Raw genomic sequence first — 14,374 nt, 5'->3', positions numbered from 1 at the left:
AAAGCTGCTCCATGCCGCAAGCCTGGTGCTGAACAGAGGTAGAAATCCCTCCTGCTCACTGTGCAATGGGCTGTCAAATACTTTGCATCTTCATACACTGACTTTTCAAAGCCTTAGTTCAATAATTAACACACAACAATCAGCATTCACTTAACACATCCAGTTCAAAGCTCTGTACAAACATATTTTCAGGTCAATATCCACTAGATGCACAGACTGTTTCCCTGCCCTTCTCCTGACCATTCCCCCCCAGGAGAAGCAGAAGCACAGAAATCTGAGGAAATCAAGTGATTTCCTTAGATCTACCGAGTCAGATTCAAGCCAAGAATTGGGTGAAGGAGTTCATAGTTCTAGGCCTTAGACCATGCTTCTCTGAGATTTATGAATAGGTAACAACATGTGAAAATATATAGGAAACTGGATTTTACTGCATAAATAAATGACATCTGGAAAAATTATTACAAATATTCAATTGAAGTGCCACCCCACCTAAAAATTGTTAGCCAGAATAAATGCAGCTTCTTCTCAAACTATCAGGAAACCTGATCAAAAGTTTATTTTTGCATTTAATAAAAAGAAAATTCCAAGTTTTCTATCAAAACAGATGTGCAGATGCCAATGAATAGTCCCCCTGGGCCCAGCAGTTTGATTACCTTCCATGATCTGCCACAGTTTAGCCTTTAATAAATTTCTGTTGCATATATTGAGGACTTAGAATGGCTGCTTTATGTACAATATTTGACAAGTAAGACAATTTACCATCAGTAGCTTGAAGACTGTATGTCAGCCCCAGAGCCAGATAACCCTTCGCGAGGAACTCTCCAGTATCCTCACCTAGGTCTATCACTGTCTTGGCGAAATGCTCTCCTTCCTCCAGCTGTAAGAGAGAAGGTAAAATGAGAAACAAAATTACTTGCATTACCTCCAGAGTCAAAAAGTTAGACAGTGACAAAGACAACTGCAGTCCGTTATAAACTACCAGAGTCCCACCACAGGTTGTTGGACTTTTGGGAATTACACACAGGTTTTATAAGACTTTAAAATAGCAAGCAGACTTTATAATAGCAAGAAGGAGATATAGGCCCAGATTATCAACAGAGCTCCGCAACCACAAGCAAGGCCAAATTTTCAAAATTGCTCCGTTCACACTTGAGCAATGGAACAACTAGCCAAATTTTGAAGTGGTTCAATGCATTGGGTGAATGGGAGATTTGTGGGTTTGCAAATGCTTAGAGAAGCAGCATCACTGGCCAACTGAGAAAAGGCATGCTTCAGGACACTGCTGAATGGCAGCAGTGGGATCAGTCAGTCATCTGATGCTCTTCTCTGGGTTACTAGGACCAAGGCATTACCCGTACTTGGTAGAGCAGCAGAATCACAGTGGTAGAACACAAACTCCAAATGTACTTAGAGATACTGGAGGTGATGACAGGACACTTTACCTTGTTCTAATATCTGTCTCAGGACAGGCACCATTCATATTTTAAAACAAGAACACTAGGGCTCTTTGCTCTTTATGTACAACCAGACCACTAGCTTGCCTGTGCTTACAAGCATACAGTCTCATATTTATAAACATTTGGCTTTGCTGCTGTGCAGACCACAGGCATCTCTCCTTCCTTGTTAAAATTAAAGAAAGAACCCTTTCCCGTAGCCTTTGAAGTGATGCCTGGGTTTAGCATACTATGACTGCAAGCAAGCTCCTCCTCCTCAGGACCCAGATTAAGATGCTGTACTGTCACCAAACCTGTGTGAGAGTCATACTTAGTATTATAAGGATCCACTTCTATGAAGTGCTAAGCACCTTTAAATGCTACAGGCTTTAATAGGAATTGAAGGCACTTATGTCCCCTCTTAACCGCCTTTTCCACAAGCTGAACATGCCTAGCTCCTTCAGACTCTCCTTGTATGACTTGCTTTCCAAGCTCTTTATCATCTTTGTTGCTAGCCTCTGGACCCCCTCTAACTTCTCCACATCCTTTTTAAAACGTGAAGCCCAGAACTGCACGCAATATTTTAGATGAGGCCTAAGTACTGCTGAGCAGAGAGGCACTATCACCACCTGTGTCTTGCACCTAATGCTTCTATTGATGCAGCCCAAAACCACATTCACCTTTTGTGCAGCTGCAAACTGCAGACTCATATTGAGTCTGTGACCTATCAAGACTCCCAAATCCTTTCCCACAGTGCTGCCATCCAGCCAGGTTTCCCATTTTATTTGTGCTTTCAATTATTCTTCCCACGGTGTAGTACCTTACATTTGTCTGTACTGAACTTCATTCTGTTAGCTCTAGCCCAGCTTTCCAATCTGTCAAGAACCTTCCAAATTGCATTCACATCCTCCAATATGTTCACAATCCTTCCCACTTTTGTCATCTGCAAACCTGCTCAAGAAACTTTCTGTGCTAGCATCCAAATCATTAATAAACATGTTGAACGGCACTTGGCCCAGGACAGACCTGTGGGACTCCACTCAAAACCCCCTGCCTTTCTGACATGGACCCATTACTAATTACCCTTTGCTTGCTGCGATTGAGCCAGTTATCTATCCACCTTAAAGTAGTTTTGTCCACCCTACATTTCGCCAATTTATTTATGATAAGGTCATGTGGGACCTTATCAAAAGCCTTGCTGAAGTCCAGATACACTGTATCCACAGCATTCCCTTCATCTACCCAAGTACTTACTTTGTCAAAGGAGGAAAGAGCAGGTTTGTTTGACACTGTTTTCTATAAATCCATGCTGGCTGCTTGTGATCTGCCTTTCCTCCTCCAGATTTTTGCAAAAGGCCTTCCTTAGGACATGTTTCAGTAACTTCCCAGTTACAGATGAGGCTAACTGGTCTCTAGTTCCTCGGGTGCTCCTTGCCCTTTATTATTTTTTTTTTTTAAGTGGCACTACTCTGCCCTTTTACAGTTGTCTGGTATGCGGCCTGTCTCACACAGCACCATACAGATCATTTCAAAGGACTCCGAGATCTCCTCTGCCAATTCCTTCAGTACCCTAGAAGTTCTTCTAGCCCTGCTGACTTGAATTCATTCAGACCCATCAAAAGCTCTCTGACCAACTCTTTTGTTACCTCATCCCTCAGCTCGTCTCTTCCTTAACCAAATAAGGCTTATGTGTCTGGCTGCAGCCTAATTTTTTTGTGAAGACTAAAGCATAGTAGCTGTTAAGTAGCTCTGCCTTTTTTGCATCTTCTGTTAGGAGTTTTCCCTGGCTTGTAAACAGAGGATCCTCAGCTTCCTTGGACCTTCTTTTCTTTTTCTGGACACAGAACCTCTTCTTGTGGTCCTTAACCTGCTTTGTCAGGTGCAGTTTGTTCTTCCTGATTTTGTTCCTGCAAGTTCTTGCTATTTCCTGGTATGCCTCTTTGGTGACCTGCACATTCTTCCATTACCTGTATAATTTCCTTTTGCATTTGAAGCACTTAAGAAGCTCCTTGTGCAGCCACATTAGTTTTTTGCCTTTCCTCTTGTGCTTCTACCATGTTGGGAGAGCTTCTTGTTGGACTTCCAATACTGTGCCCTTTAAAAGCTCCCAGCCTTCTATCCAGGAAGAACACACACCAACTGCTGAAACTTCCTTAGCCTGATGAAGGGTTTTTAAACTCGAAAGCTTGCTTAATAACTATTCTCCAACTATTTGGGTTGGTCTAATAAAAGATATCAAATTCACCCAAGGAACCTTGTCTGCCTATGTCCTTACACCAACACGGCTACAACCTACACCCCAGCCTTCCTTGGCACCTTTATCCTTCAGTCTGTCTTTCCATGGCACCGTGCATATCAGATCCTTGCATAGGACAAAATCCACTTTTTTGAAATCTAGCACCCCAATTTTGCTGACCTCATGCTTTCCCCATCTCAGGATCTGGAATTCTATCACATCATGATCACTTCCTCCCAAGTTACCCATCACCTTCACATCCTCCACCAGTTCTTCCCTGTTGGTCAGGACAAAATTCAAGAGAGATGATCCCCTAATTATATCACATCCACTTACTGGAACAGAAAGTTGTCCTCCACACAAGTTGATACCAGCTTGACATTATCTTTGGCTGCGTTGTTTTTCCAACAGATGTCTGGAAAATTGAAGTCTCCCATCAGTACCACAGACTTGTTACCTGCTTGAAGAGTGCCTCATCCACCTCCTCTTCCAGATTTGATGGCTCCTCCATTATATTGGTGATGCATTATTCTTCTTTCATCTTCATCCAAATATATTCTTCTTTGCTGTCTTCTTCTCCCTGAACCAGGGAACAAGTGTGTGTGTGTGTGTTTTTGATGTACTAGGCAACACCACCACCTTTCTCTCCCAACACTGTCCTTCCAAAACAGAGTGTAATCATCATTGTTGACATTCCAATCATAAGAGCTGTCCTACCAGGTCTCACTGACGCCGATCAGATCATCTATCTTTTCACAGGCTGCAGCTTCCAGCTCATCTTGTTTATTCCCCATACTTCTCGCCTTTGTATACATTTGGAATTGAATCAGTTTAGGGGAAAATACTAAAAGACCTAAATGAAATGACTTTTTTTCCTCCTAGTACTCAGCTTCACAAAATCTCAGCAGCTCAGTTTCTCCTTAATACTCAAATGAGACCCTTTAGGGAAGCAGAGTTTACCAAGAATCTAGCAGCAGACTAGAAATTTCCATTCTGCAGTGATCCTTTAATAGTCTGAACAAAATCTATTTCAGTTAATACAGTATTCTGTCAGGGTGTTTTTTTTTCCACTTGCCTGATTTGAAGACAGTTAACTGTTACATATTAACTTCAAACTATGTAAAGTGTAAACAAAAGAATGAGTATTTATCAGTTCATACAAAACACAAAGAAATCCTTTTTGGAAATGCAAAAAAGAAGTAAAAGCACAAAAGGGAAAAAGCAGTCCTCCTATTGTGCACAGGCAATTTCTTACTTGTAAAGTGCCACTTAGGCTTACCCTGGTAAAAGTGTCTGCTGAATCTGGATAGAGACACTCCCTTTTCCTGTATATTTTAGATCAGGCTTAATAGCAATCACCCTCTCTAAAGGTCTACCCCAAAGCCCAATGACATCAGAAGGGAGACACACAATGGCTACAGCCAGGCTTGAATGAAGCCCTAGAAGGTCCTATAATACTCCTTTATCACCCTAATCCAGAAGAACACTTAAGTGCATGAGTAGTGCATGAGTAGTGCTGATTTCCGTAGGCTGGATCATGTGTTTAAATGTACGCATGCACTTAAGTGCTTTGCTGGACTGCGGCCTGAAGGAATGGAATCAGAAAATAGCACAACACGCAAGATGGAAAAAATTATTCTCTCAAGACACAACAATTGCCAGTGGATTAATAAACCCTCTTTCTTCCCTAGAGGGGAGTCATGTTCTTACTTCCTTCTCTTCCCCATGCTTACACACTCTCCTTCATTCCTCCCTTTCATTTTCTTTATTCCTTGCTACTTAAAGATTCACATCTGAACTAACCAAAATGTGCAATAAATGCACAGGGACAGTGGGGTGAAACAGAACCCCCCTGTACTGACAGGTGTCTGCTTTATTTGCTTATGCACATTACACATTATAGCTTTTCAAAATGAATTCCCCTATGTGTTTGCAGTTGATCAGATGACATTAATTTCTTCCTCAAAATTAAAAAAGTTTGTTTTTTTTTAAACTGAACATCTCATTTCAAAAGGAAAAAAGGTAGAAAAACAGGGTTCCTATACCAAACGGATTTATAAAAGACATTCAAACAGATAAGATGCGATACTAAAGTTAAAAAATGCATGAGGACACTATCTGAAAGAAGATCAGTTGGGGTTTTTTATGGGTGCTATCATGCAAAGGGATGGGAATTGAGACACAAGCTAGGGGTGGGGGATGCAGCAAGGTCAAGGGGGAAAGAAGATACAAAAATGAGAACAGAAGCAGATAAAAGGACACCATTAGGAGACAAGGCTGAGAGGGATTTAAGGATGATGGGAAAAGAAAAAAAAGAGAAATGGAGAGTCCTGATGTGGGTGGGTAGACTACCTATGAAGGGAAGAAGCAGGAGCTTGCATTTGATGTGGGAATCCAGGTAAGGGTTTCTGTGGGAGCGAAACATAGTAGAAAAGGAGCACTGTCCCAGCAGCAGCATCCGAGATGAAGTGAGGAGGTCAGACCAATTTTAACTTACTATTTGTTTTTGAAGTAGTCACTATAGGGATCTGCTATTCTAGTTGTGTGCCTGGGTCACATAAGTCACCTGGTATTGTTTCCATTCTCTGACTGGGCCTAAGCTTTATAAATAGGAGGTACATCATTCCTTTTTCCTGCTTGCAAGTTATCCAAGGCCACTGCAAGTGTCAGATTAATCTATTGTATGAGGAATAAAAGCAGCTTTTCAAAATGGCCACAAGAGCACTCGCAGCACAAACACTCTTGTAAATATTTATTCATATAATTATTAATGGCACTTTGGCTTTCCATGAAGATTCCTCTGAAGACAAATTCAATCAGCTGAAGTCTGCTTGGAAAATAAAAGAAGCTTGCAAACTTCAGCAAAGCTCAGCAGCTGATTTTGTTTGCGAGAACATTAACAACCCCTTTTTTTGCTGTTCCGCCACTCCCACTGCCAGCCCTGCTGTGCCTGCCATCCTCCCCCTCCTCCCCCTCTCCGATTCTTCTCCTCTTCTGTCATTCTTGGACAGTCTGAAAAACCCACAAGCCTTTTACTCACGCCGGCAGTCATTAAGCCTCAGGTCTCAAGTACAAATGGTTCCTGATGTTCCTGCATTCCAGGTGGAGAAATCACTCACTCCAGATTTCACAGATATGCCACTCAGCAGTCACTCAGTCACAAGGATCCAAGACAGACAACAGTCATAGTCAGAGAGTTAGCTGGCAGATGGGTTTGGAAGAAACCATGAACAATGCCGTTTCTACTAAGCTGCCAGGAAACATGGCCTCAAGCACAACTGAAAATTAACCCAATGGAGACGCAATTAGTTTCAAATTGGATCTAATACCATGGTCACAAATTGTGGGGTGGGGAGGACAGCATCTCTGATGCAAGCTTTCACCAATACCAGCCAGGCAAGAGGCAGGGGATCTGAAAGCCTCCCTTCAGCAGACAGGAATTGTGCTTTTTTCCCCCCCTTAAACACACAGCATATTTTCAGCATTACAGAAAGCAAAACAAGAGTGATCTCTAGCTCTAAGGGCATGTTCTAGGTGAGGGCAAACCAAAACATAGGTATGACATCCAGTGGAGGTAAATGAAAACTCCTTCAGCATCAGCTTGCATGCAACAGCTTGATTTTGATTTCCTTATTTTGTCATGCTCCTAAGAGCAAACACAAACTAAGCCTGAGAGCTGTCTTGTTCTAGTACTCAAAGCTGGAAAGAACCTTCTTCCTCCCCTCTCTCCCCTCCAAAACCTTATCTTTTCATATTTTGGCATCAAGATAGCTAGGAAACAGAGAAGGATGACAGTGGAACTACAGGTTGCAGCGAAGAGCCCAGGACCTACGTTTCTGAGCTGGAGGAAGCTCAAAAAATGCAGAGATGGGAGAACAAAGATATAAAAGAGCTATTTGCAGGCCAAGTCTCAAGGTGCATAATTTATCAGAGGGATTCTGGATGAGCAACTAAGCCCTCTTCTGAACTGGAAAGAAGCACACACAACATTTGGGGAGAAATATATTGCCAAACTGCTGCTGAAAGTATAACAATAATCTGGGTTTGTTTCCTTCTTTTTTCCTTCCCATCACCCCTCCCATCATCTTTGACAGAAACAGAACAGTTGTTAGCGGTGTAACCCGAAAGATGTTTTCCCCGAAACAGAGTGCCTGTTTCAGCAAAACATGTTATTTGACCGGAGTTTTTGGTGCACGCGTGAGCCAAGCCCATGGGCACACTGACAAGGAAGAGGGGAACAGCAGGTGCTCTACCCTGGCTTCCTGCCACCCAGCTGGTTTTCAACTGGCACAACTTGTTTTTCAAAAAGTTGAATCCCCACCACGTAGAATTGGCACTCTCCAGATTTATAAACGGGAGCTGCTGCTCTCCCCAGTCTCCATTTGGCACAGTGGACAATAAGCAGAATCAAGCGATAGAAAGACAGCAGCTCTAGAACATTAAATTAAGGGAGCAGACAGAGAGAAGGAAGACAAAAATGCGGCTAGAGTTACATTGGACTGGGCAACAAATATGAGGGGAGTCTACTAAAATGGGAAATGACTGGACCTCATTGAAATGAGATGTGCCTGTAGACATGCAAATAAGCTAGCTATCAAACTACACAGCTTATATGCTGAGCTAATGGACAGGGCATTGCAAACAGTATCACCCTTGTTGTGTCTTTAAATACAATAAGTTTTCTTTTAATTTCTGCATTGGCTTTTAGGTAAGGATATACATATTCTTGGATACTCAGTCCAGGTAAGAAAGGGTGGCCCATCCCAGAAAGGGAACGAAAGAAACTGCAGGGAAAAAGAAGAGAGTAACAGGAGAGGTGGCCGGGAGGCAAAGTGGATCCTGTCTACAGAGGTTTACAGCACACAGACCTTATGTACGTCAAGGAACAAAGACTATATGGGTATTTATACACATGCTTGCACTGCAGCTCTGGGCACTTTTAAAAGCATTGGCACTCTGGCACACAAATTTGTATAAATGGCGAAATGCGCGTCAGCGCAAAATGGCGGCGGTGTGCTTTTGAACTAAAACACATCAAAGGCGTTTTAGGCCAAAAGTGCACTGACACCATTTTCTCAGCACTGACACTCATTTTGCCATTTATACCAATGTATACGATGCAATGCCAGGCACGTAAGCTCGTGTGCAGAGCAGACTTGATTAACTGAGTCTGCTCCAACGTGCGGGATCTCCGGCATGTCAAAGCAGAAAACTGTACGTGTATAAATGCCCTACGATTCCAAGTTATTTGAGTCTGTTCAGTCTTGTATGCGCCACCCTTTCTAAGGCTGCCAAATAACCCAGCCAGGCTCCATCCAGCCTTCTGTGCACGAGATCGCTAATGCCTTCCACTTCCGTAGCACTAGCTGTTTATTTACTAGGCATGTGGAAACCAGCATTCCTAGTCATCCCTGACATGCGAAGACCTTGGAATTCCCCCAGTATGAACAGGTGTGGCATGAGTGGGATCATCCTTTAGAGGACAGAGGGATTCCTGAACTTGTTTTACCACAGATTGCACCCACAGCATGGACTGTCTCTCCTTAACAAGCCAAGTTGGCACCAGTGTCCTTTAGGTAGCATATAGCAATAGAGATGGCACAGTGTTTTCTACAAAAGATCTTTTAACATGATCTACCTCATAGTAGCAACCTAAAGGCCGTAACTAGTTTTGGGACTCTTTTGTGCTGGGTATTGCACATACACACAGTAAAAGTTCATTGGCTAAACAGACAAGATACAACACAAAAGGTATACAAAGGAGCCTTTGAGAAATTAACTGACCAGCCAAAAGGTTATACAAACAGGTCAACAGCAAAACTAGGAACAGAAGCAAAATCTCCCACCCCCGGTCTAGACCCTCCTGATTCTCAATAGTCTTTCCATATTAAGGTTAAGCGTAAGACTAGGCTACATTTGGCTTTGTGTGTTTATTCTCCAGACTGGCCGCCTTTCTGGGTAGCTGAAAGATGTTTGGCAAGACATCACTGGCATCAACAGCACAATGCTCCTACTAGAAGCAAGGCCTTCAGCAAGGCTAATGAATAGGGAGGTCTGGGGCTCCAAGATGTCCAGCAGACCTGTAACCACAGGCTTTACTTTCTATATTTGCACCACTGGGCTCTAATGCAATGGGGTCTTTGGGCACGGCTAACATTAAAATATTGGATTACTGTTACTAAGCATAGCAATGACATAGGATGCAATTCCATAGGAATCTGCACACTGGACAGAACTCAGCAAAGTCAGTACTCGGCCATACCAGGAAAATTGGGTGTGTGCAAACAACAGTGGGTGCAGCAGGAAATGGGACTGGTGTTTTAGGCAGTGGCATTCTTTCCTTGAAACTCACACTGGACCCATGTCTGGGCACTGTGCTACAGATTGTCAACCTTCCAATGAAAACTAAGGACAATGCCCCGACCATCTGAGACCACTGAATCTGAGAGCACTTTCTGGATGGCTTAAAGATGTTTGACTAGCTATCACTGGGCTCTGATCTCGCTCACTGCAGAGATGACTGTGGATAAAATGGTTTTCCTACATCCATACTGGATGGGGAAAACTACTGTTAAAAAAAAAGAAAAAAAAAGATAATTGGTTTAGCAAAGTATGCCTGCTATTCTGTTAGAATGGGTCTTTAAATAATCTTGAACTAAACTATTTTAAATGTACTGTAGACTCAGGGACATAGTATAAAATGAAAGTTCTGGTTTGTCTCAGAAAACTTTTAAATCTCATGGGCAATATTAACTATAGGCCCCACAGTGTTTCTGGAGGGGTGACAGTGATCTGCACAGTTGAACAAGTTCTAGCACTTTTCTGCTCCCATGAGACAGCTGGTGTAAGCTCTTCAACTAATGAAGTATTGATCTACTGTTCACGCCACACTTTTTTTTAAACCTACGAAAACCACTGCAGTTTGAACAGGACTTTGCTCACCCTACTCTGTAGTTTATCGTGGGTCCAGTCCTGAGAGTTACTCTTTGAGAGCTAGACCACAAGTGGCTGTAAATGAGAACAAGCACCTGAAGTCAATGGAACTGCGTCAATTTACATCAGCTAAGGATCCACTCATTATTTTCATTGGAAGCTAAAGGCATTCATCTCTTTTGTAGGAGCCAGCTCTGTACATATTGATTTGCATTTTTATTTCACTTCACTTCGCATCAGAGATGATTTTATAGCACATTATAGTCATTCTGGATGTGCAGGATGACTTTGGCACATTCAATTAATACTTATTTCTGTTTTTGAAGTGTGTATACAAAGCCAGGCATAAGTTAAATGATGGCTTGATTTATCAGCAAAGAAACTGTTCTGTACGTGTCACAAAACATCGGAATTATCCAGCAAAATAACGGACGTTAAAATTATTTCTGTTACTAACAATAAAAATAAGATTGAAGTACTGTTTTCCCTTGGATAGTAAGCTAAAAATGCATAGTACTGTACTTAAAGCATGAGGTAGACTGGTAAAGGAAACACCAGTTAGCTTTTTCCTTTTATATAAATGATATTTTGCTTTCACCTTTTCCTGACTAACCAGTAATCAAATATCTGAATGTATCCTGCAATCCAACTAGCAACACAGTACAAACATTTCCAACAAGTCAGAAAGTAATCACATTTTACATTTCCTGAAAACCAAGGTGTACATTAATATTTGTAACTGTTAATATTTTTCCATTTGACTGTTCAATTAAACATATATTCTGCTTTTTATTTACATTGCCATTGATCTTTGCTTCTCCCACTCATTCAACTTTGGTTCAGAATGATTTACTTCTGATTATGTTACCATGTAATTGGAATGCACATAATTACAGTAATTATGACATTTAGGGAAACAGCTCTCCCAAGGCAGGAAGATTTTGAAGTTTACTGGCAACCTACTTTGGCTAATAAAAGATAGGAACTGTGCAAGATGGATGTTTTTCTTCATTTCTGTAGTTTTAAAATGACTAACAGTTTTCACCCAGTTTCTCTCCCTTACTATGTACTGACTTCACTCTCAGGGTGGACTCTGGCCCCATGCTTGAAAGGAGAATAGGTATTATGTTTCTCAGAGGGAGTACCTGCATAGTAAAGTACTACTCAGTGTAAAAATGGTGGAAGAGCTGAGCCCTCAAGGAATCATACTGTAGTTCAATGAGAACTGATATTTCCATGATAATTGAACAGACTGGCTTGAGACAGACTAATCCAAAGGCACTGAAAGCCAATGGAAAGACTCCCACGGATTTTAATGGATTTTGGATAGGCAATTAAATTGGGATACAGAAAAAGGTATCTGATCAGTGGAACAACAAGCACAATTACTCTTAAGTTCACATTGCCTGCCTCTCCTCTTCAATTTACATTCATTTAGGAGTAAATTCCACTTTACAATACGAGACAAGTATGGAGCTGTGTTCAGCTGGAATGCCCCAGGGACAAGCTGGGCAGAGACTTGTGATGCAAGTCTCAGTTCAAAGGGAAAAAAAAGCAACAAAAACCTGGGCATCTAAAACAAGGTAGAGTTGAACTTTTAGCCACCTCTGTTTAAAACTGCAATCCAAAGAGCAATCCAGACACTTAAAGAACAATTTGGAGTGCTTCAGAGTCAGCATATTTTGGGCCACAGGCAGGCACACAGCCCATCAGCATTTCCTCTTCCCCTCCTTTAAAAAATGGAGCACTTCAAAATTGCTATGACTACTTGTATTGGTGTACTCTCCAATGAAGAGGTGCAACAGGTTTGCTCAGTCCTGTGGCTCCACTTCCCCTCTATTTCAGGGAAGACAGCCAACGTGTTCTCTTACATGCTTAGCCTCCAATCTTCAAGTTCTGGGGCTGGAGAGAATAATTTCTTGCATGTTTCTTGGAGTCTAGGGATTGTGGGGATAGCTAAACACCACTTGCTAGAACCAGAAGACAGGAGATGGAGAGGCACACAGGGATTCCAGCTCCGGGGATGTCCGAATGCACAGGATAACGCTCTCTGGCTCTCCACCTGCTCTCCCTGTCATCTGCCCAGGGCCACAGGCTTAGATTTGAACACCCTGGCCAGTGATTAACGTATGCAGAGGGCAAGTCCTGGGATCTAGCCTCTCTTCACAATGAGGGGATCTGAACCAACATTCTGCACCTCCCAAGAAAACACCCAAACCAACAGGATGCCGAATAGGCTGAGTAGAGGATACTCTCCACTGTTCGTGTGGGAGCTGGGCCATTCCATGACCAAGAATGCAAGATGTATTGGGTCAGAAGATGAGCGAGCAAGGAGGAATGTGACTGTAAAGCTGAGTGGCTGGGGCAGCCACTTTTTAGACTCAAGGGACCCTTTTGAAAATGCTAGCTCAGTTTTCACTCATTTTTGGACCACAAAAAATAATGGAGTAGTTTTTCTGTTGCAAAGAACTCAGAAAGTCCTCAGCAGGTCAGAACTATTTTAACACTATGGATTCCTATTTGAAATGTCTGCATTTATCTTGTGAATCAAGCTGGTACACCTAACCGTGTTAATATTACCTAGCAACCTATAGCAGCCTTGAAAGGATCTCAAGGCACCCCAGGTTGCCACTGCACCATGACTGAGAATCACTGGGCTAAGGCATTCACCTGGCTGGAAGGGCATCCAGGAGTGCGGTCTCTGCTCCCTGGAATTGTTATGTCTTTTACATCAGAGTTACTGGATAAACTAAAATAATGCTCAAAGCAAAAAAACAAATGTGGGATGCCTTACTCTGAGTGCCCTAACCTAGATAACAGAGTCAGCTTGCTTGTTCTTCTTCTGCTTCTGTTCCTTTCTACTCAGTGGCTCAGCTTCAACAGCAGGGATGGAGGTATCCATGCCCAAGCACAGCCTACCACTTCCTGATTATGTGATATGCAGTTTGAACCCCGCTCAGGTTGAGGATGGCTTAGTACCCAAGTATCCCACTTCCTAGCAGGTGCTTTAACCATTTAACTATTACACAAAAGGCATGCACCATTTCAAAAAGAGCAAGCCCTGATCAGTTCAAGAAAACATGCATAGGTGCCTGTCTTCAGGAATGGTTCCAGACTCCATCTCCAGTGGACAGAGGTTTCACCCTCACAACCAGGGGTCAGGTGCATAAACAACCGAGAGGGAAATTCAGGAGTCCAGATGGCATTAAGCCTGTGCTTAATAGCTGCTTACAGATGCATTAAAAAAAAAAAAAGTGCTTTAAACTCTGTGTGCCCCAACACCAAGCCCAGCACATGCCCAAAAGAGGCATCGTGTTAGTTTGACCCAGCTTGCCCAATGTCTGCAGAGATTGGGCACTTCAGTGAGTATTTTTTGACCAGAAAGCCCCTGTTGAAGAGCGTGATCTATACAGAGGCTGCAAAGCCAGGTCAAACTTGAGCTGCCTCTTTTGGTAAAGTATGTTTTCTTTTCTCTTTTTTTTGTCATGTCTGTCAGCAGCCTTGGTGTTTTGGACTGCCCCTCTGAGATGCCTCTTCCCCACGGGCTGTCAAGGGAGCTTAGCCACTTCTCTCTTCATTTCAGATTTTAATCTGTAGGCCACATACTTAAAATTCAGGCACTGCAGTGCCTAGCATGTAGGCGCCTAGAGACTTTTATTAGATCCAACACTGAATCAAAATATCTCCTAGTGTCCCCTCTTGCTATAGTGACAACATATTAGTCTTCATCTGTTACCTGTGCCTTGGTTTTGCCCATTACTTCTCCCTGACT

At 42.5% G+C, this 14,374-nt stretch overlaps 1 protein-coding gene across 6 annotated transcripts in view; it reads right to left on the bottom strand.

Annotated features, from left to right (window-relative positions):
• TTC7A (tetratricopeptide repeat domain 7A) overlaps window positions 1–14,374 on the bottom strand; it is a 260,649-nt gene that overhangs the window by 152,990 nt on the left and 93,285 nt on the right. For 4 of the 6 annotated variants that reach the window (XM_006268496.4, XM_019485343.2, XM_019485341.2 and 1 more), the window contains one exon: window positions 760–877. In XM_006268496.4, coding sequence (XP_006268558.3) covers window positions 760–877 — 118 coding nt within the window. The remainder of the gene's footprint in view (window positions 1–759; window positions 878–14,374) is intronic. The other 2 variants (XM_019485340.2, XM_019485344.2) reach the window with 1 other exon arrangement.

Source organism: Alligator mississippiensis, chromosome 1, assembly GCF_030867095.1.
Source record: "Alligator mississippiensis isolate rAllMis1 chromosome 1, rAllMis1, whole genome shotgun sequence".
NCBI classification, from domain to species: Eukaryota; Metazoa; Chordata; order Crocodylia; family Alligatoridae; genus Alligator; species Alligator mississippiensis.
This window is presented reverse-complemented; position numbering and strand designations above follow the sequence as displayed.